The 23,828-nt window shown below is 40.7% G+C and overlaps 2 protein-coding genes across 4 annotated transcripts in view; both read right to left on the bottom strand.

Annotated features, from left to right (window-relative positions):
- The window catches only part of KIAA1958 (KIAA1958 ortholog), a 160,497-nt gene extending 158,285 nt beyond the window's left edge, over nt 1-2,212 (bottom strand). For both annotated transcript variants that reach the window (XM_032865616.1, XM_032865615.1), the window contains exon 1: nt 1,998-2,212. The gene's annotated coding sequence lies outside the window, so the exon portion shown is untranslated. The remainder of the gene's footprint in view (nt 1-1,997) is intronic.
- A 9,404-nt stretch (nt 2,213-11,616) lies between these two features.
- HSDL2 (hydroxysteroid dehydrogenase like 2) overlaps nt 11,617-23,828 on the bottom strand; it is a 57,848-nt gene continuing 45,636 nt past the window's right edge. For both annotated transcript variants that reach the window (XM_032865610.1, XM_032865612.1), the window contains one exon: nt 11,617-12,370. In XM_032865610.1, coding sequence (XP_032721501.1) covers nt 12,258-12,370 — 113 coding nt within the window. In that variant the 3' untranslated portion in view covers nt 11,617-12,257. The remainder of the gene's footprint in view (nt 12,371-23,828) is intronic.

The raw sequence follows: 23,828 nt of genomic DNA, 5'->3' as shown, positions 1-23,828 counted from the left end.
AACCTTCCTCAAGGGCCTACTAGCGCCTTGCACTAAGCCCTATGCAGTCTAAATTCGTTTAATCTAGACAGGAAGTCAAAGCAAGAATAAAATTTGATCAAGTCGAAGGGACTAGTGAGATTAATGTTAGATGTAGTCTCTTCTAGGTTTTAAGGGAACAAAAATGTACACTCCAGATATTTACAAAATTAGGCATGCAATAACAATAGTCTGTTAATGTAACTAGGGCAAGAATCTAGGTTAATTTTTTCTCCTAGAAAAAGACTACTCTTTTCGGCACACTAAAACTATCTCTTTAAATGACAAAAATCAGTTTGCCTAATTAAAACTGCATTAAAATTGTACATTGCTTTCTGATGAATTTCTACATCTTACTTGATGAAGATTTAAATAAATTGTTTTCCACCACAATGTTTTTCCTTTAAGTTCAGATGTTTAAGAAAGCCTCTGTTTTCTGCATACAGCTGTACATATAACTGAGCACCCAAAAGTATTTTTGTAATCTTCTTGATAACCATCAGATATAATTTGTCAATATGGATTCTCACACGGGGGGGGGGGGGGGGGGAAGAAGTCTCCAGAAGTGAGCAATAGGTTGACAATAATACAAAGATAAAAATCCGTACCTGCATTAAAAATCTGAATCTGTAAAATTAAGTTTCTGGGCGCCTATTCAACTTCACTTATAATTTGAATATCTACAAATACGTATCAACTCTTCATAAGAAACTCACCCAGATAAATAATATAATTCAGAAATGTCACCTACAGTACTTCTCAAAAAACTATATCCAACATGTCCAACCCAATCGTTGGGTTTTATAGAGAGAGAAAATACATAAAAACAGACCAAAAGAGGGAAAGCACATCACAGGGAGGAAAATCAGTTCTAACATTCACGTTCTCCCCATATGCTGTGGAAGACCTCATATTTTAAACCAGCAAAAATAATGGTTTTCGCCTCAACGCAAAGCTAGATATTTATTGCACGCCAATTTAACCTCCACCGTGGAAGCTGTCACTGTCGCTTGTTAACTGTTTACTTAAATAGGTAAAAGATTCTGTCATGCTAATCCTAAGGAGTCTCGAAAATAACAAAACTTTACCATCAAACTTTAAAATATGTATATATGTAAAACAAATTTTGTAAAAATCACAGCCATGTTCATCTTTGATTTGCCTGTAAGTCCCTACCTAACCTTAGAACAAGGAGAACAGCCACCTGAAAACCTGAAACGGTCTGTGATTTGGGTTGGATTTTGGTCAGCCCAGCCTGCTCGCGCCCAGGGGAATACATTTGTCGATGTATTTGATAACAAACACAAACCACTGTGCGCAGCCTCAGATGGGGGAGGGGGCGGAAGAGCCCTCCGGAGAAAGCCCTCCTCCGTTAGAAACAATAAATAAGGGACCGGAGCGATGCACGTTCCTCCACACACGCCCCACACGCACCTCTCAGCGTGCCTCTCGCGAGGGAAACAAGTCGGGCAAAGACCCGAAGCACCTCTCTGCCTCTCTCCACAACCATCTCAAGACTTGGAAACTAAGAGGGCAGATCTTTTCTTTCTCCTTCCCGCCCTCCTTCCCACCTCCAAACAGACCCGAGAGCAGGAGTAGGCGAGCCAGACCCACGCAGCGCGCCCGCGGCGGCGACAGGAGATGCCGGGCGGCGGGCCGGCCCCGCCGAGGCTGACCAGAGCCGCGGCCGCCCGCGCTCGCTCCGGGAGCCCGTTCGGCCGCCCCGGGTCTCACCCCTTGCGCCCACAAGCTCGTCGTCGGCGACGGCCAGGCGCCCGAGTCGCTGCCCTGACTCTCGGCCTTCCCACCCCGCCCCCCCCCAGAGGAGACAAAAGAGGGTTCAGCCGGGTCACTGCTCGGCTGCCGAAGGGGCGGCAGCGCGGACCCCAGCGCGGCCGCCCCCCACACAAAGGGGCTCCCCGGCCCAGGTCGCAGCGTCGGCGCGCTAGTCTCCGCCCCGCGCGCGGGCTCTCACCCACCTGCAGGTGTCTGTGCGTCTGTCCATAGGAACGCGGGCGGCGGGGGGGGGCCTGCGGGAGCCGGGCAGCCCGGGCTGGACGGGGCGGGACCGAGGGGAGGGAGGAAAGCGGCCGGAGGGCCGGAGAGCGAAGGTAAGAAGAGCGGGGAAGGCGCCGGGCGGGCGGCCAACGGAGGCGCGGGGCGGGGGGCGGGGGCGCCAGCCTGGCTCTGCCGACCGGCGCGCGCCGCTCCGTGCGCCCCGGGCTCCGCGCGCCCGGCTCGGAGCGCGGCGGGCGGGGGGCGGGGCGCAGGCGGGGCGGGGCCGGCGAACGGGGCGGGGGCTCGGACCCCGGGCTCCAGCCGGCACCGGAAACGCGCCGTGGTCCGCGAGACCCACAGGAAGTGTGTAACGACACCTCCTACGAAGCGCTCCGAGCTCGCGGTCGTCGCTGCCCGGAGGTGGTGTGGACCGACCTTCCTAGCACCCACCGGCGCGCACGAGCTCGGTCTCTGGGCGCAGACAGGTGTGGAACCCACGGTCCCCGCGACGTTCTGAAGTGGGCAGCACTCCGTCCTGCCGCGCGCCGTGGCCCGCGGTCCATGCTGCCCCCGCTGCCCCTTTGGAGCTCCGTAGAGCTTAACCTGAACGCAGGGAGCAGACCTTGCAAGAACTTGCTCCCTTCGTCTGGTGTATAACACGTTTTAACGCACCTAGTCGAGTCACCTCTACACCCAGGCAGGTACAGAAACACTTCTACTGACACTACCCACAGTCTCCGCTGCCTAGTGGAAGTTCCCCATCCAACTACAACACTCGCATCCATCCCAGAGAGACAGAGAGGGCAGTTTAATGACACCTAAAACATACCAGGACCAGGGAGGCATACAAGAACACCTCAGTATCACAGAGGTAAGGCAGGGGCCGTCCACTTTTACTTTATCTAGCAAACACTTTGATAGTACTTACTGTACGTGACTGGGGTTTACCCTAAGTTCTTAGGGAATATTTATTTAATGCCAAGAACTCTGCACTGAGTGTTGTTAGCATTGCCAATTTATGGCTAAGGAAACTGAGGCACAGAGGAATTAGGACATCTGCCCCAATATCACACAGTAGCTGGGAAAACCCAGATTATCCCAGGCGGTTTGGAACCATATTCCATGCTCAACTCCCTTTCTACTTACAGCATTAAGTATCTCCAAAATAATAATAGTGATAATAAAAAACATTTATTTTTTTTAAGATTTTATTTATTTCTTTATTTGACAGAGATCACCAGTAAGCAGAGAGGCAGGCAGAGAGAGGAAGGGAAGCAGGCTCCCTGAGCAGAGAGCCCAATGTGGGGCTGGATCCCAGCACCCTGAGACCATGACCTGAGCCGAAGGAAGAGGCTTAACCCACTGAGCCACCCAGGCGCCCCAATAAACCAATATTTAAAGCATATCTGACTGATTAGCCAAATGTGGTGCTTGCATCCTGACCTCACCCCACTGTGACAAGGAAACCTCAGTCCCTCTCACCCTTGCGGTACATGAGGAGAGAGAAGAATGTGAGGTAGATAAAGAGACTAACTTCAGAACAAAAAAGAAAGGATTCTTAACACCTTGCTCTGTCAACACTCCTTCTGGTCTAGGCTGATTTACACACACACACACACACACACACACACAAATCTATGTAAGCATTTTTGACAAAATAATGTCTGTCCAAAAAAAAAAGGTTAATTGCCACATATTTCAAATGTGTAATCCTGGAGAAATTGGAACCTTAAGCACAGCTGGTGGAAATGTAAATGGTGCAGCCACTACAGAAAACAGTGTGGGGGCTCTTCAAAAAAAAGAAACAAAAACATAAATTATGATTCAGAAATCCCACCTCTGGGTATATATCTAGCAGGTAAAGCAGGAACTTGAAGAGATATTCGCACACCCATGTTCACTGCAGCATATTCACAATGGCCAGGAGGTGAAAGCGGCCCCAATGTCCATAGATGGATGAATGGATAAACAAAATATGGCATATACATACAATCAAATATTATTCAGACTTTAAGAAATCTTATATTGCTCTATTAAAGAAAGAAATCCTGTCATATGCCACAACATAGATGAACATAGAGGACATTCTGCTGAGTAAAGCAGACCAATCACCAAAGGACTACTGGAATACCATATGCTTCCACTCACATGAGATAACTAGAGTTGTCAAAATCATGGAAACAATGTATTATGGTGGTTGCCGGAAACTGGAGGAGGGGAATATGGGGAGTTGTTCCATGAGTATAGAATTATGGTTTGGTGCAATGAAAAAGTTCTGGAGATCTATCACACAACCATGTGAGTATAGTTAATACCACTGAACTGTCTACTTAAAGGTGGTTAAGAGGATAAATTTTATATTGTGTGGTTTGTTTGTTTTTACCACAAATAACTTTTTAAAAATGCAATCTCATTTAAAGGATATATCCAGGGTGCCTGGGTGGCTCAGTGGGTTAAGCCTCTGCCTTCAGCTCAGGTCATGATCTCAGGGTCCTGGGATCAAGCCCTGCGTTGGGCTCTCTGCTCAGCAGGGAGGTGGCTTCCCCCCCTCTCGCTCTGCCTGCCTCACTACCTACTTGTGATCTCTGTCAAATAAATAAATAAAAACCTTTAAAAAATATAAAATAATAAGAGAAAATTTTTAAAAGGGATATATCCATCATGATGAATTTCTTTAATGATGCAGGCTTCCAGCGATGATGGGGTACCTTGAGGAATAAACTACCTCTCCTGCTAAGAACTGGAATTATAGAAGTTGTATTTAAAACAACAAGACAAGGGCGCCTCGGTGGCTCAGTGGGTTAAAGCCTCTGCCTTTGGCTCAGGTCATGATCTCAGAGTCCTGGAATCGAGCCCCGCATCAGGCTCTCTGCTCAGCGGGGAGCCTGCTTCCTCCTCTCTCTCTGCCTGCCTCTCTGCCTACTTGTGATCTCTGTCTGTCAAATAAATAAATAAGATCATAAAAAAAAATTTTTTAATAAAAAAAAATAAAACAACAAAAGTTGTTTAAAGCTCTTCTAGAGCAACCAAGGATTGAGAGTCTAAGAGCTCAGCAAGAAGGGAAAACACACGGAAGTGACTCCTACATTCTCAACTACTTTTCTTTCTTAGGGCATTGTTGATTTGTGTCTAGGAGTATAGAAACCAAACAGTGAGAAACATCCTAGAATTTTTGACAGTCTGATCAGGCTACAGATACAAAATTTGGAGGTCAAGTCTAGCAAGACAGCTTGGACTTGAAAGCTTTGGGGGGCGGGTGGAAGCAGATGGAGAGAAAAGCTGATTCTCCACTGAGGAGGGAGCCCAACATAGGACTCAATCCCAGGACGCTGAGATCATGACCTCAGCTGAAGGCTGACGCTCAATGGATTTGAGCCAACCAGGCACCCCTCACTGGTGAATGCTAACAAATATTTAAATGAAGAAATTAGGGGTGCCTGGCTGGCTCAGTCATGATCCCAGGATCCTGGGATGGAGTCCCACATGGGGCTCCTTGCTCAGTAGGAAGCCTGGTTCTCCCACTCCCACTCCCCTTGCATTTGTTCCCTCTCTCACTGTGTCTCTCTCTGTCAAATAAATAAATAAATAAATAAATAAATAAGAAATTAGACCAATTCTTTCTACTCCCTTTCAGAAGACAGAAACAGATAAAATATTTCTAATTCATTCTATGAAGCCAATATTACCCTGATCCAAAACCAGACAGACATTGCAAGAAAATTACAGACCAGTATCTCTCATGAACATACATACAAAAATCCTCAATAAGATATTAGTAGATTGAATCCAACAATGTATAAAGAGAACTATACGTCACAACAGTCATAGTCTGTTCAGGCTACTATAATAAAATACAGATCTTCCTCACCTTACCTTGGGGTTGTTCCAGTAAACCCATTGTAAATTGAAAATATCATAAGTTAAAAATGCGTTTAATACCCATAACCTACCGAACACCCTAGTGTAGTGTAGCCTGTGTTAAACATCCTCAGAACACTTACATTAGCCTGCAGCTGGGCAAAATCACCTAACACAAGGCCTATTTTAGAAGAGTGTTGAAGGGATGCCTGGGTGGCTCAGTGGGTTAAGCCTCTGCCTTCGGCTCAAGTCACCATCTCTGAGTCCTGGGATCCAGCCCCACATCAGGCTCTCTGCTCAGCAGGGAGCCTGCTTCCCCCCTCCCTCTGCCTGCCTCTCTGCCTACTTGTGATTTCTCTCTGTCAAATAAATAAAATCTTAAAAAAAAAAAAAACGAAGAGTGTTGAATATTTCATGTAATTTATTGAATACTATACTGAAAGTGAACAACAGAATGGTCGTCCGGGTACAAAATGGTTGTTAAGTGTATCAGTTGTTTACCATTATGACCAAGTGTCTGACTAGGAGCTGCGACTAACTGCTGCTGACCAGTGTCATGAGAGTATCACACCACATACCACTAGCCCAGGAAAACATGAAAATTCAAATTTCAAAGTGTGGTTTCTACTGAATGTCTAGTGCTTTCACACCATCATGACTTTGAAAAATTGTTAAGTTGAACCATCATTAAATCAGCGATCCTCTGTACCAGAGACTGGGTAGCCTTTAAACAATAAACTTTATTTCCCATAGTTCTGGAGGCTAGGAAGTCCAAGACCAAGGCACATACAGAGTTAGTATATGGAAAGGGCTTGATTTCTGGTTCACAGATGGCACCATCTCACCATGTCCTCACATGGTAGAAGGGACCAGCTAGCTCTACTAGGTTCTACTAAGGGCACTAATCCCAATCACAAGGGCCCCACCTTCAAGACCTAATTACCTCCTGGAGGCCCCACTTCCTAATACCATTGTCTTAGGGATTAGAATTTCAACATATGAAATGGTGGAGCATGAACATTCATATATAAAAAACCATATGGGATTTACTTCAGGAATGCAAGGTTGGTTCAACATTCAAAAATAATTAATGTAATCTACTACATCAAAAAGCTAAAGATCATATCAATAGATACAGAAAAAGCATTTGACAGAGTCTAAGACCTACACATGGTAAAATCTCTCAGTAAACTACAATAGAGGGAACTTCATCAGCTTGATGATGAATATCTACAACAAAACACCCTATAGCTAATGGGGAGAAACTAGAAACTTCCTCACCAAGATCATGAACAAGGCAAGGATGTCCCCTCTCATTAATGTTTTTCGACATCATACTGGAAGTCCTAGCTAATGCAATAATACCACGGAAGGAAATAAAATGTAGGGAGATTACAAAAGAAGAAATAAAATTATGTTCACAGATGACATAATTGTCTATGTAGAAAACCTGAAAAAAATGACAAAAAAAAAAGCCTTCCTGGGAACTAATAAATGATTATAGTAAAGTTGTAGGATATAAATTTAATACACATGGGGTACCTGGGTGGCTCAGTTGGTTAAGCCACTGCCTTTGGCTTGGGTCATGATGCCAGAGTCTCGGGATCGAGTCCTGCATCAGGCTCCCAGTTTTGCAGGAAGTCTGCTTCTCCCTCTCACCTTCTCCCCTTTCATGCTCTCTCTCTATCCCTCAAATAAATAAAATCTTTTAAAAATATAAGGTTAATACACAAAAGTCAATTACTTTCCAAATGCCAGTAATGAAGAAGTGAAATCTGAAATTTAAAATATATTACCACTTCCACTGGCATCCCACAAAATACTGAAGTACAACTCTAACAAAATCTGACAAGATCTATATGAGGAAACCTACAAAACTCTCATGAAAGATATCATAGACCTTAATAAGTGAGGAGATAGTTCATATTCATTGATAAGAAGACACAATATTGTCAAGACATCAGTTTATCCCATACCGATACATGGATTGAATGGAATGCCAATCAAAATCTCAGCAAATTATTTTGTGGTATCAACGAATGGATTCTAAGTTTTTTTTTTAATTGAGAAATACTTGTACTTTTGTTTTCTTTTTATTTTTCATTTTAAGTAAGCTCTACATCCAGTATGGGGCTTGAATTCACAACCCTTAGGTTGAGAGTCACATGCCTCACCAACTGAGCCAGCCAGGTGACCCTGATTCTAAAGCTTACATGGAGAGGTGAAAGACCCAGAACAGCCAACTCAGTATTGAAGAACAACAAAGGTGGAGGACTGATACTACCTTAAAGTAGCTTACCATATAGCTGCAGTCACCAAGCAGTGTGGTATTGGTGACAGAGAACCCAGAAATAGATCCATATAAGTACAGTCAACTGATCTTTGACAAAGGAGAAGACAGTGTGTTTTTTTTGTTGTTGTTTTTTGTTTTTCAACGAATGGTGCTGGGACTGGATATCCACATGCCAAAATTTTTTTTTTAAATGAATCGGAACAATTTTACTCCTTTCACAAAAATGGACTCAAAATGGATCACAGATCTAAATGTAAAATGCAAAACTATGAAATTCCTAGAAAATGACAGGAGAAAACCTAGATGGCCTCGGGTATGGCAATGAGTTTTTAGATATGACACCAAAGGTAAAATCCATGAAAGAAGTGATTGCTAAGCTGGCCTTCGTTAAAATGAAAAACTTCATTAAAATGAAAAACTTCGGGGCGCCTGGCTGGCTTAGTCAGATGAGCATGTAACTCTTGATCTCGGTTGGGGTTGTGAGTTCGAGCCCCACGCTGAGTAGAGATTACTTAAAATAAATAAACTTAAAAAAATTTTTTTTTAATGAAAAACTTCTGCTCTGCAAAAGGCAATGTCAAGAGAATAAGAAAACAAGTCCCAGTCTGGGAGAAAATATTTGCTGAAGACCTATGATAAAGGAGTGTTTTCCAAAATACACAAAGTACTCTTAAAACGCAACAGTAAGAAAACAACTTAATTTAAAACTGGGCCAAAAAGCTTAACAGACACCTTACTAAAGAAGATACAGAGGCAAGTAAGCATATGAAAAGATGTTCAACATTGCAAACTGAAAGAAGATACCACAACGCACCTGTTAGAATGGCCAAAATTCACACCACTGAAAATACCAGATACTAAAGAGGATGTGAAGCAACAGGAACACAACGTCATTGTTGGGGGGGATGCAAAATGGCACAGCCACTTTGGAGGACAGTTTGGCAGTTTATTATAAAACTAAACTTACTACCATATATTTTCCTTGGCACAATTTGCCACTTTAAGAAAAACTCAAAGTTCTTTTCTTTCATATTATTTGTCTAAAAATGTATTGTTCTTTTGTTGAGATGATATATAAGCTCAAGTTCTAACCAAACAAACCTTGGAGATACTCATGTCTGAATACTCCCATGTATATTTGTAATGCACATGTTAGAAAACTTCAATTTCTTCTTGTTAAGCTATCGTTTGCTAATCTAATTTATAGGACACCCCAACTAAAAACGTAAAGGTAGAGGGAACAGACTTTTTTCTTCTACTTAAGAGGCTTATTTAAGAGGCACTATATAAGGGGATTTGGTGAAATATAGGATTACTAGCAATAAACCATTTTAAAAATAACGTCTAAATAATTTCACTCAGGGGCGCCTGGGTGGCTCAGTTGTTAAGCGGCTGCCTCTGGCTCGGGTCATGAGCCCAGAGTCCTAGAATCGAGTCCCACATCAGATTCCCTGCTCGGCGGAGCCTGTTTCTCCCTCTCCCTCTGCCTGCCACTCTGCCTACTTGTGCTCTGTCAAATAAATAAAATCTTTAAAAATAAATAAATAGGGGTGCCTGGGTGGCTCAGTGGGTTAAGGCCTCTGCCTTTGGCTCAGGTCATGATCTCGGGGTCCTGGGATCGAACCCCGCATCAGGCTCTCTGCTCAGCAGGGAGACTGCTTCCCTCTCTCTCTCTGCCTGCCTCTCCGCCTACTTGTTATCTCTGTCAAATAAATAAAATCTTAAAAAAAATAAAAAATACATACATACATACATACATACATAATACTTTCACTCAATCACTAACAAGACTCATGGGCTTGATTTCCCTCCATGCCATTTAATTTCAGAAATAGGGTTCGGGGCGCCTAGGTGGCTCAGTGGGTTAAGCCGCTGCCTTCGGCTCAGGTCATGATCTCAGAGTCCTGGGATCGAGCCCCGCATCGGGCTCTCTGCTCAGCAGGGAGCCTGCTTCCCTTCCTCTCTCTTTGCCTGCCTCTCTGCCTACTTGTGATCTCTCTCTGTCAAATAAATAAATAAAATCTTTAAAAAAAAAAAAAAGAAAGAAATAGGGTTCAACTGGCTGCTGGACGACTCACAAAATGGCCTTCAAAACTTCTGGGTGGTTTTACTTCAGTGCAGTTAATGGATAAGATCCATGAAAAGGGAACACATGAATTCATTAAGGTACCTGGGGAATGTTGCAAGAGAGGCTTCAGGAATCTAGGTGTGGCTACCTTTATTTCTGATAGGCTACGCTAAACCTGTCTGCTACTTCTTAGCAATAATGACTGCAAAGGGGCTGCAGATGACCTAATCCAACTCCTTCAGTTACAGATGTGAAAACCAGGGCCCTACAAAAATATTTTTCCCCAATATCCCAAAGCCTCTTAGTAAGCGACTTCACATTTTAGTGACTAGCACCCAGAACTCCTGTCTCCCAATATTTTCATTTTCCCAAAGCTTTGAGACTGTTTGGAGAATGCAAAGGAAGAAGGCTTTGATAGACTTCAGTGGAATACAAGCCTGCTGGCAACACGTGACCAGAATCTTCAGACAGCTAGGAATGACTGGCACATGCAAAGGTAACTGTGAGGCTGTCACCCCAAAGGCAATCCATCTGGGCTTCTGGATGGGCAAGTAAAGTCTTCAGGTTCTATTCAAGGTTAATGTCCTAGGAGATTTTTGTTGGATAGGGATTTTGTTAATTTTGGCCTTGGGCTCGTCTTTTCCCATTCTCTGATCCTGTTTCCTCATGTGTAAAATAGACATTAAATGCTTCTAACATTACGATTCTAGGAAATGTCAGAATTAAGCACAGTAATATTAGAGAATGAAAGATGAGAAGTAAAACAATTACACTGAGCAAGTATTTTTAACTGATTAAAGTGAAAGGAAAGGACTTTTTTTAAACCTTAGCTTGAAAGAAAGAAAGAAAGAAAGAAAGAAAGAAAGAAAGAAAGAAAGAAAGAAAGAAAGAAAGAAAGAAAGGGACAAACCAACCAACCAACCAACCATTGTATGAGTTCGCTGGGGCTGCCAAAACAGGATACCACAGACTGGGTGGCTAAACCAACAGACAACTTCCAGTTCTAGAGAACAGGAGTTTTGGGAGATGTGGTTTCTTCTCAGGCCTCCGTCCTTGCTTTACAGATGACTGTCTTCCCACTGGTCCTCACATGGTCATTCCTTCGTGTGTGCATCCCTGGTCTTTTATCTCCCAACTTCCTCTTCTTTGAAGGACCCCAGTCAGACTCGATTAGAGCCCACCTCATTCTAACTTAATCATTTCTTTCAAGGCCTTACCTCCAAATACAGAAAGTCTGAGGTACATGGCGGGGACACGTGTGTGTGTGTGTGTATGTGTGTGTGTGTATTTCAACAAACGAGTCTGGTAGGTTGACAATTCAGCGCCCAACAACCATCTATTCGGATGTTCTCTTTTTAAAACACTGTGACCAAGTGCATACTTCTGAAGAGAAACTATTTTATTTTAAGGCTTTTTATACATTTAGCAAGAGGATATATACTGAATTACATTAGCAGAATTGTATTAATAATAGGTAACTTATACCTGGAAAGCTAGTTAGAATGAAAAACAGTTTTTGTTTCATTAGTCTTCACAAACAGTATTAAGGTAGTTTATGTGATTTCTGTGAAAATACATTATAGAAGATCTTCCTTAAAACAAGTATATAAAAATCTAAAATATCGTTAAGATTTCATTAGCCTACAATCCCAAACTGAAAAATTTAAAACAGATTAACCTCCTTTTCTATGGGAAGATGTGCTGAAAAGAGCTAATTTTACTGTTTGAACCTGATTAATTGCTCACCATACCTTCCCCACAATGAATGAAATCTAGCTCTCAGAGGGCAAAACTCACAAAATTCAATAGGCAGGCTGTCTTAGAATTCCACTTAATGAAGTTTAGGTTTGATTAACTAGCTGTTTTAATTACAATTTCAAGTCTTATAGATACAGAAATTCTATTTTTTCCAGAACAAACTTGTATATCCTTATAATATGAAAGGGAAGAAAACAGATTTTAACTGTTGATTCCTTTTACTTTTTGAGCTTAGTGACTGACATTTTTTTTTCCCCTTTTCCTTCACAGCCTGGCATTCATCTGATTCATTAGCTTCTCCAATTTGATTGCTAGGGACATGTTTCCTTTAATCTTCAATTTTCCTGACATGAATGCCATTGTTGGTTTTAGTTTCCCTAAAATGAGAAAATGAGAGAAGGAAAAGCAACCATTAGTGCCCTTAGGGAGATACCACTTCAAGAACAAGCATTATAAAAAGAACCTTCTTGAGTTCTATAATCCTCTGAAGTGCACAAATTTCTATTCCAGAATTTTTTTTATCAGTATCTTGGGAATCCCAATTCCTAGACTTAGATGTTAACAATATCTTATAATATGAGATAATGTAAAAACAATCAGCAAAGATTATACCAAAAAGATGAAGATGCAACATTTATACACCAGTTACAGCACATTAAAGGATACACAGCCCTCAGATGAACTGTAGTAAACAAATACTATTTTAGTTAATTTTCCAGTCTATTATACAGTTCATTAAACTTTTAACATTTCAGGTTTAGATTAAAAAAAAAATCAAAAGGTATAAATGCATATAATATTCTTAAGAAGTTATCATTAAAAACATAGTTTATGGGGCGCCTGGGTGGCTCAGTGGGTTAAAAACATAGTTTATGGGCAACAAAAGTATGTGTTAGCACAGAAATGCCAGGATGTGAAATGGGAGCATTATAGCAGAACTGTAGTTATTAACAACACAAAAGGAACAGAAGCTCCATGGAGGGAGGAGTCTGTATTTGCTACTCTTATTCTAGTATAGGGTCAGGCACACAGTGCAAATAATGAGGAAACTGAGGCTCAGAGACTATTCTGACTTGCCCAATGTCACACAGCTTATATACGACACACTGGATTTCAAAGCCAGGTGTTTCAGATTCCTTTTTTCTTTTTTTTAAGATGTTATTTATTTGACAGAGAGAGAGAGAAAGAGAATGCACACATGTGCTGAGCATGAAGCCCAACGTGGGGCTCGATCCCATGACCCTGAGATCACAACCTGAGCCTAAATCAAGAGTTGGATGCTTAACCAACTGAACCACCCAGGTGCCCCTAATTCTTAATACTTTTTTGAGCTATATGATGCCAATTTATATATACAGTTATCTCCAGCAGGCACGATGTGTCTGGTGCATTAGTAAACTTCTACTTGCCCACACAAAAATGGGCTCTTTGTAGGGGGGAAAAAAAAAAAGCATGGGTTAATGTGTTTATACATGTTGAGATATTAAACACCTTTAAATTATTCGATGTAGGGGTTGTAACAAAGCATTATAGTTTGTTTAAAGATAGAAAGAATCAAGTCCAATTCTTTAACGAATAAACAGGTGCACATTACTCCACGGAAATGTGATGTTAAATACCTAAATTTACAAATCATAAACTAAGGGATAGTTTTGATTTATACAGAAGACAGGAAAATCTTTGTTCTTTACAGGAACAGAACGGCTCCACCAGAAACTTAACAAACACTAATATCTGGGAGCTCTTCTGCTGAAAAACTGGGTCCCTATTCTGTCACCCTGCTTCACTGCAGGGTTTCACAACCCAGGAGACCACAAGCCCTGCTCACACATACACAGCTTCTTCAGCTTTATGGAGCCCTGCCTATAAAGACAAATGGACATTGGGGCACCTGGGTGGCTCAGTGGGTTAGGCCGCTGCCTTCAGCTCAGGTCATGATCTCAGGGTCCTAGGATCGAGTCCCGCATCGGGCTCTCTGCTCAGCAGGGAGCCTGCTTCCCTCTCTCTCTCTCTCTCTGCCTGCCTCTCTGTCTACTGTGATCTCTCTCTGTCAAATAAATAAATAAAATCTTAAAAAAAAAAAAAAAGACAAATGGACATCAAATGGAGACAAAAAACCAAAAACAGATAAAAGCCATTTGGCAGGCACTGAAGAAAGCTAAACAAAGTAAAAAAATAAAAAATTTCAGAGTTTGTGTCCTTATTGATAAGAGAACATATAAAAGCAATGAATCAAGAGAATACTGGAGAAAGGCGGAAGAAGAGAAGCGCAGGGAAGAGGGAGAAAATAGAGGAGACAACCTAAATGGGTAAGGGAGGAGAATGAGAGGGAGAGAAACAGTAGAACGGAAATGGAATGGGATCCAGTGAGTGAAAAGGGGGCGGTAAGAGAAGAAGAAACAGTGACCACGTGGTGAAATCCTAGAAATTAAAAATTTGAGAGAAAAAATTGAGAGATAGGCAAGAGGCACTTGTAGATCCTCTGGTCACAGAGGTCCGTCTTCCCCATTGCTACCATCCCCCTCCCACTACTACAAAAGTTTCTCTCCATGCACCAACCCCCATAATACTCTTTCCAAATAAAGTTTCTCCTTACTCTATAAAAAAACATGGTAGGTAAAAATAAGGTGAGTCAATCTCCCCCAAAGTAAAAAAGTTATATTAAGACATATGCAATACGAGAAGGAGACCGTCAAAGATTGAATCAAAGATCATATGTTTTCTCTAGAAAGTGAGAACTGAAAGAAATATCAAAGAAATAATTTAAGATACATTCCCAAGGAACCTATCAAGTACCCAGGAAAATGAAAGAAAAAAAAAAAAAAGACCACACTACCTTGCATCATGATGAAATTTCAAACCATAACAGAGAAAGAGCATTCCGATTCCAAAGTTTTTAGAAAGGAGAGGGTGGATCCAAAAGATTAAGAAAAACAGTATCATTCAATTCTCAATGGTAATCTTAGAAGATGGAGCAATGGCTTCAAGATTCTTTTTTTTTTTTAATGAGTCTATTCATTTGTTGATTTTAGAGAGACTGGAGAGCCTGTGAGCAGGGGAAGGAGCAGAGAGAGAGGGAGAGGGGAAGAAACTCCAACAGACTTCACACTGAGTATGGAGACCAATGTGGGGCTCGATCCCTCAACCCTCAGATCACGACACATGCGGAAATCAAGAGTTAGGCACTTAAACCAACTGAGCCACCCAGGCACCCCCTGGCCTCACATTTCTGAGGAAAAATGAGTTTCAACCCAAAAAGCTCTACCCAGCCAAATAATGTGTTGGTAGAATACAAGTAGTTTTAGATACTCACAAAATATTGCCTCTTAAAACAAGATGGGATTGGGAGGGAGACAAACCATAAGTGACTCTTAATCTCACAAAACAAACTGAGGGTTGCTGGGGGGAGAGGGGTTGGGAGAGGGGGTGGGGTTATGGACATTGGGGAGGGTATGTGCTATGGTGAGTGCTGTGAAGTGTGTAAACCTGGCGATTCACAGACCTGTACCTCTGGGGATAAAAATACATTATATGTTTATAAAAAATTTAAAAAAAATACTGCCTCTTATGTATCTTTTCTCATGAAGCTACTGGAGAATGTGTGCAACCAAAAGAGGATATAAACCAAGAAAGAACATGGGACACAGGAAATAAAGACATTCAGTGCAGAAGAGAGTTAAAAATTGTTAGGATCACAGCTGTGTAGCAGGCTTAATAAGTCTATCTATCTATTATAACAAGACAAAGGGCTCCAGGAAAAAAGCAGACCAACAGGTAACCTGACACATTTGGCAGAGTGGAAAACTGTATCAAAAGGTTGTGGGAAGAGTACAGAAAGATTCTGCTTAGTTTCTTTATACTTACTTTAGTGGGGGGGAAAATAGGACAATTATTTATGTCCAGGAAAAAGAAAAGTTCTCTTAAAGGAAACATAATAATAGTATACTATTTGACTCAGCAGCAAACTATACCAGAATCATAATCATTTAAACCTAAGTATTGATTTAAGCAAAAATAGTGATAGAATTATATTGGGGGGATGGGTAAGGGGCAGGTAAAGCAAAATCAAGGTGCTGTAAAAGGACTTAAATCTCACTTATCAGTCTTTAGATGAGTGAATCTAAACAAAACAGTGTAAGTATATATCTAATATTGAGAAATATGATTACATTGGAAAAGGTACAGTTACATAATGAAAAAGATACCAAAGAGACCTGAAGGTGATTACTTCTGTGCTGTGGAAGGGGGAAAGGCCAAAGAACACCTTTTAAAAATACATACTTTGGGGCACTTGGTTGGCTCAGTTAGTGGAGTGCGTAACTCTTTATCTTGGGGTCATGAGTTCAGACCCCATGTTGGCTGTAGAGATTACTTACAAAATAATTTTTTTTTGAAGATTTTATTTACTGGACAGACAGAGACACCAAGAGAAGGAATACAAGCAGGGGGAGTGGGAGAGGGAGAAGCAGGCTTCCTGCTGAGCAGGGAGCCCTGTGTGGGGCTTGATCCCAGGACCCTAGGATCATGACTGGAGCCCAAGGCAGACACTTAACAAGTGAGCCACCCAGGCACCCCAAAAATTTTTAATAAAATAAAAACAGGTATATTAAAGATTGAGGTGAAATTCACATGACATAAAATTAACCATTTTAAAGTGAGTAATTCAGAACTTAAATTTAAGTATAGTCACAAGATCATACAACCACTACCTCTATCTTGTCCCAAAACATTTCCATCCCCCAAAAGAAAACCCTGTACCCACTATGTATTAACAGTCCCCCTCCTTCTAGACCCTGGCAACCACTAATCAGCTTTCAGTCTCTATGAATTTACCTATTTTAGTGTTTCACATGAAAAATTTCATAAAAAATGTGATCTTGTGTCAGGCTTCTTTTGCTTATTAAGTTTTTAAGGTTCATCCACATTGTATGATGAATAAGTATTTCATTTCTTTTTATGGCTGAATAATATTTCATTACACACACACACACACACACACACACACACACAAATAATTTATTGATTCATCCGTTGATGGCCATCTGGGGTTTTTCCCACCTTTTGCCTATTGTGAATAGTGCTGCTATGAACATGTGTATATACATATTTGAGGGTCTATTTTCTTTTGAATATGGGAGTGGAAATGCTGGGATAACTGGATCTCCACGTCCAAACAAATGAGGTTAGGTTTCTATTTCACACCATATACAAATATTAGTTCAAAATGGGTCAGAGACCTAAATGGGAGAGCTAAATCTAAACACCCTCAAAAAAGGGGTGCCAGGCTGGCTCAGTCAGAAGAGCAAGCGGCTTCTGATCTCGGGACTTTGAAGTCTGAACTCCATTGTTGGGTGCAGAGATTATTTAAAAAAATAAAATCTTAAAAAAAATAAAAATAGGGGCCCCTGGTGCAAATAGGGTGGTGCAATCTGTTAAATATCAGACTCTTGGTTTTGGCTCAGGTTGTAACCTCGGGGTTGTGCAACTGAGCCCCATGTTGGGTCCCAGTGTAGAGTCTGCTTGAGTTTCTCTCTCCCCTGTCCCTCTGCCCCTCCCCTCTGTGTCCTCTAAAATAAATAAATAAATCTTTAAAAATATTAAATAAGATAAAAACCCTCTGGGGTGCTTGGGTGGTTCAGTTAGTTAAGTGTCTGACTCTTGATTTTGACTCAGGTCATGATCTCAGGGCTGTAAGATCAAGTCCCATGTCAGGCTCTGCGCTGGGCATGGAGTCTGCTTAAGATTCTCTCTTGGGGTGCCTGGGTAGCTCAGTCGGTTAAGCATCTGCTTTCAACTCAGGTCATGACCTTGGATCCTGGGATCGAGCACCACCTTTGGCTCCAGCTCCCTGCTCAGTGGGGAGTTGGCTTCTCCCTCTGTCCCTCCCTTCCCACTCGTGCTCTCTCTCAAATAAATAAATAATATCTTAAAAAAAAGATTCTCTCTCTTCCTCTCCCTCTGCCCCCCAACCTCTCTCTCTAAAAAAACCCAAAAAACAAAAAACCCTCAGGGTTCTGGGTGGCTCAGTCATTGAGCGTCTGCCTTTGGCTTAGGTCATGATCCCGGGGTCCTAGGATCAAGCCCTATGTTGGGCTCCCTGCTCAGTGATGAGCCTGTTTCTTCCTCTCCCCCTCTTCCTGCTCGTGCTCCCTCTCTCGCTGTCTCTCTCTCTCTCTCTCTCTGTCAAATAAATAAATAAATAAATCTTTTTTTTTTTTTAAGAGTAAATCACAAATCTTTAAAACCGGTTTCATTAAGATTCTTAGATATGACAATGGAAGCACAAGCAACAGAAGAAAAAAACTCACAAAATGGACTTCATCAAAATATAAAACTTTTGTGTTTCAAACTATATCATCAAAAAAGTGAAAAGATAACCCAAAAAACTGAGAGACCATATCTGCAAATAATACACTTCATAAAGGATATCCTCTTTTTATCTGAGTTCTATAAAGAATTCTTAAAACTCAGTAAAAAAAAGACAACCCAATTAAAATGTGCAAAGGACCCAAAGAGACATTTCTTCAAGGATGATGTACATGTAACCAATAAGCACATGAGAAAATGCTGAACACATCATTAGTCATTAGGAAAATGCAAATCAAAGCCACATGCAGTATCACTTCACACCCACTAGGATGGCTATTAAAACAAAAACAAAAATAAGGAGTGCTGGGAAGGCCAAGAACACAAAGAAACAGAAACCTCACACAACTGCTGGTAGGAATGTCAAGGCAGAGCTGCTGTGGAAAAGTTCAGCAGTTCTTCAAAGAGTGAAACATAGATTTACCACATGACCCAGCAATACAAGAGAAATGAAAACCTAAGTCCACTCAGAAACTTGGACACAAATGTTTATGGCAGCATTACTCATAACAGCCAAAAAGTGGAAATAACCCAAATGTCTGCTAACAGGTGAAAGGATAAACTAATTATGGCATATTTCTATGATGGAATATTATTCAGTCATAAAAATCAATGAAGTACTGATACATGCTATAACTTAGATGAACCTTGAAAACGTTATGCTAAATGAAAGGTGCCACACACAAAGGTTTTATTTTGTATGATTCCATTTATATGAACTATCTAGAATAGGCAAATCCATAGAGAGAAAGAGGGAAAACGTATGACTTGTTGCCAGGGGATGGGGGAGGCCAGAACGAAGAGTGTTACTTACATGCTATGGCGTGCTCTTCTGGGGGCGATGAGTAAGTTTTGAAATAAACAAGTGGTGTTTGCACAGGACTGCGCATGCACTAAATTAAATACCACTGAAGAGTATATACTTTAAAATGGTTAATCCTATGTTATATGAATTCAATCTCCATTTTTGAAAAAAAGAAAAAAATAAGTATCAATACATTCTACATCAAGAATGAAATTTGGGGGTACCTGGGTGGCTCAGTTGGTTAAGGGTCTGGTTTTGGCTCAGGTCATGATCCCAGGCTCCTGGGATTGAGCCCCACATCAGGCTCCCTGCTCAGTGGGGAGCCTGCTTCTCCCTCTCCCTCTGCCCCACCCCCCATGTGCTCTTTCTCTCCAATAAAATCTTAAAAAAAAAAAAAGTGAAAGTTGAACACATACTAAAAGAAAAAACATGCCGAAAGAAGCTAGTCACAAAAAATCACATATTATACTATTCTGTTCATATGAAGTCCAGAAACTATGAGACAAAAAGTAGATCAATGGTTGCTTAGAGCTGAAAGCAGGTTGATAGGGGATATGAGGTTAACAGCAAATGGGTAAACGGCTTCTTTTTGAGGTGATGAAAACGTTCTAAAAGCAACTGTGGTGCCGGCTGCAGATACCTGTGAATATGCTAAGAACTACTTAACTGTACACTTTAGATGGATGAATTGTATGATAAGTGAATTATTCCTCAATAAAGCTGTTAAAAAAATAAAAGCAATTGTTATATATAATAAATTAAATTAGTAAATAAAAATGTTCCCACAAAAAATCCCAGGTCCAAATAGATTCACTGTTTTTTCGCAGGATACAAAATTAATACACAAAAATTAACTGTATTTATGTATACTAGGAACAGATAATTCAAAAATAAAATTAAAGACAATAATTCCATTCACAATAGCATGAATAAAATACTTAGGGGAAAAAGCATGAACCATAAAAGAAAGAATTGATGGATTAGACTTTATCAAATCTAAAAACCTTTCATAACTCAAAAGACATCATTAAGAAAATGAAAAGAGGGGCTCCTGGGTGGCTCAGTGGGTTAAAGCCTCTGCCTTTGGATCAGGTCATGATCTCAGGGTCCTGGGATCGAGCCCCGCGTGTCTGGCTTTCTGCTCAGCAGGGACCCTGTCTCCCCCTCTTTCTGCCTGCCTCTCTGCCTACTTGTGATCTCTGTCTGTCAAATAAATAAATAAAATCTTTAAGAAAAAATAAAAAGAAAATGAAAAGATAAGTCACAGAGAAGATATCTGCAAATCACATGCATCTAGAATTTATAAAGAATCTTGCAATTTAATTTAAAAAGCCAAGTCAATTTAAAGATGAGCAAGTTTTGAACAGTTCATCAATGTAAATAGCTATTAAGCATATTAAAAGCTGCTCAACATTAAGGAAACACAAATTAAAATCACAATGAGATACCACTACACACTCACTCGAATGGCTATAATACCAAAGACACTGCATTTGTGACAACATGGATGAACCTAGACCCGGAAAGACAAGTATTTATGATCTCACTTACAGTGGAATCCAGGAACGGAGAGTAAAATGGTGGTTGCCAGAGTTGGGAGTGAGAGAAATGGGGAGATGGTGGTCAAAAGGTACAAACTTTCAGCTATAAGATGAATAATTCCTGGGGATCTAATGCACAGCATGGTGACTACAGTTAATAATAGTAGATTGCATATTTGACATTTGCTAAGAGTAGATCTTAAAATGTTCTCACTACAAACATAAAAAAGGTAATTATGTGGGATGACAAATGTGTTAATTAGCTTGACTATAGTAATTTAACAATGTATATATACACATGTATCAAATCATTCTGTTTTATACCTTAAATATATATATACCTTTTGTCAAGTATACCTCAATAAAGCTGTTCAAACAAACAAACAAACAAACACTAATAAGTTTTGGTGAGAATTTGGAGAAATAGGAGCCTTCACACATTACGAATAAAAAGGTAAAATCAGTACAGCCACTGAGCCTTCACACATTACTAATGAGAAGGTAAAATCAGTACAGCCACTTTAGCAAATGGTAGTTTCTCAAAAAAGTTATCAACTTACCATATGACCCACCAATTCCACTCTTAGGAATCTATCTGAGAGAAATTAGAATATACAACCACCCAAATACATGCATGACCATACTCAGAGCAGCATATTCATAATAGCTGAAAACCTAAAATAATCCAAATGTCCACCATCCGGTGAGTGGATAAGTAATATGTAGAACAGCCACAGTAGAATACTATTCAGCAATAAAAAGGAAATGAATTACTGATACATGCTACAACATAAATGGATGAATCTCAAAAGCCTTATGTAAGTGAAGACAGATACAAACGACTATACACTGTGTATTTCATTTATATCAACTACCCAGAAATCTATAAGAGACAGAAAGCACATCAGCGTTTGGCTAGCTGAGGGTAAAAATGGGGAATGATTACAAAGAGACATGAAAGAATTTTCTGGGGTGATGGAAATTTCTCAAACTAGATTATATGTGGGATGCCTGGCTGGCTCAGTTGTTAAAGCCTCTGCCTTCGGCTCAGGTCATGATCCCAGGGTCCTGGGATCGAGCCTCACATCGGGCTCTCTGCTCAGCAGGGAGCCTGCCTCCTTCTCCTCTCTCTCTGCCTGCCTCTCTGTCTACTTGTGATCTGTCTGTCAAATAAATAAAAATCTTTAAAAAAAAAAACAAAAAACAAACTAGATTATACGTGATGGCTGTACAACTCTATAAATCTATACTGGGTGGATTTTATGACATGTAAATTATACCTCAATAAAAGTGTTTTAAAAATAACTTTAAAAATAGCTAGTAAGCACAATATCCTATATATAATATCTCCTCTCTATATATTAAACAGGTAATCTCCTACAGTTTCCTTTCGATGCTAATGTTTTACCCTACAGTGGCCTCTACTGGCCAAAAGGAGATTTTGATTAGATGAGCACTAGTTGCTTGAAGTTTCTTTATTTATAAAGTATCCACTATATAAATTAGGTCAGAAATGGCTAGGCTTTTTTTTTTTTAAAGATTTTATTTATTTATTTGACAGACAGAGATCACAAGTAGACAGACAGATATCACAAGTAGAGAGAGAGGCAGGCAGAGAGAGAAAGGGGGAAACAGGTTCCCTGCTGAGCAAGAGAGCCCGATGTGGGACTCGATTCCAGGACCCTGGGATCATGGCCTGAGCTGAAGGCAGAGGCTTTAACCCACTGAGCCACCCAGGCGCCCCTGGCTGTGGTTTCTTAAAAGAGAAACCATACTAGGATATAAGGTCTAAACTGTGCCCCTTCAAAGGAGAGCAGATGCGATGAAGAGTAAAACAAAAGGACATAAGAAGCAGAAGTAAATTCACTGTCGATATAAGAAACCTTTTAAGAGGGGCGCCTGGGTGGCTCAGTGGGTTAAGCCTCTGCCTTTGGCTCAGGTCATGATCCCAGCATGGGGCTCGCTGCTCGGCAGGAACCTGCTTCCTCCTCTCTCTCTGCCTACTTGTGATCTCTGTCTGTCAAATAAGTAAATAAAATCTTTAAAAAAATTTTTTTATTTACTTATTTGACAGACAGAGATCACAAGTAGGCAGAGAGAGAGGAGGAAGCAGGCTCCCCGCGGAGCAGAGAACCTGATGTGGGGCTTGATCCCAGCACCCTGGGATCATGACCTGAGCCGAAGGCAGAGGCTTTAACCTACTAAACCACCCAGACACCCAGTAAATAAAATCTTAAAAAAAAAAAAAAAAAGGAAATCTCGTAAGAATACTTTTTTTTTTTCTTTTAGTTACTCATTTATCTGACTTCCCACAGTCAACCCAGAAGCACATTCACAGACAGATATAAATGGAAAACCCATTATTTTTTTAAAAAGATTTTATTTATTTTTTTGACACAGAGAGATCACAAGTAGGCAGAGAAGCAGGCAGAGAGAGAGAGAGAGGAGGAAGCAGGCTCCCTGTCAAGCAGAGAGCCCCATGCGGGACTCAATCCCAGGACCCTGAGATCATGACCTGAGCTGAAGGCAGAGGCTTTAACCCACTGAGCCACCCAGGCACCCCTGGAAAACCCATTATTATAGGCTGATGTTACATAAATAAAATGTAAATTTAATAAGTCATTTGACTTTTTTCACCTTTGGAGGGTGGAGTAGCATCATGATTAAAAGAGCATGAGCCTAAAAGCTTGGATTCAAATTTTGACTTCAGCATTTCTTCACTGTGTGATCTTGAGTTTATTATTTAATCCACTGGTGCCTCAGTCTTCATTTTTATAAAATGGAGAAAATATTTTATCTCAAAGCATTGCTTGGAATAAGCAATTAATAAGCAATATATAATAAGCAATATGTTACTAACAATAAGCAATATAAGTTACTAACTCATAGTAATCATATAATGCATACTAGTTGTAATTATTGTTATTTCAGTTTAGAAATTGACAATTTTTATTTTAAATGATCTTTAAGTTCAAAAAATTACTTATTTATAAAATATAAATTTGCCAACATTTACTGAGCATCTTGTATGTCCAAAGCACTTTTGAGTTTTATGAGGACATAGTTGTTGGAATACTGAAACACTAAAGGCACTACTAGAAAACGACTGAAGAGATCGTTATT

Source organism: Lontra canadensis, unplaced genomic scaffold (genome assembly GCF_010015895.1).
Source record: "Lontra canadensis isolate GAN:19392208 unplaced genomic scaffold, GSC_riverotter_1.0 scaffold30, whole genome shotgun sequence".
NCBI lineage: Eukaryota > Metazoa > Chordata > Mammalia > Carnivora > Mustelidae > Lontra > Lontra canadensis.
Note: the sequence above shows the minus strand (reverse complement) of the source record. Positions and strands in the feature narration are given on the sequence as shown.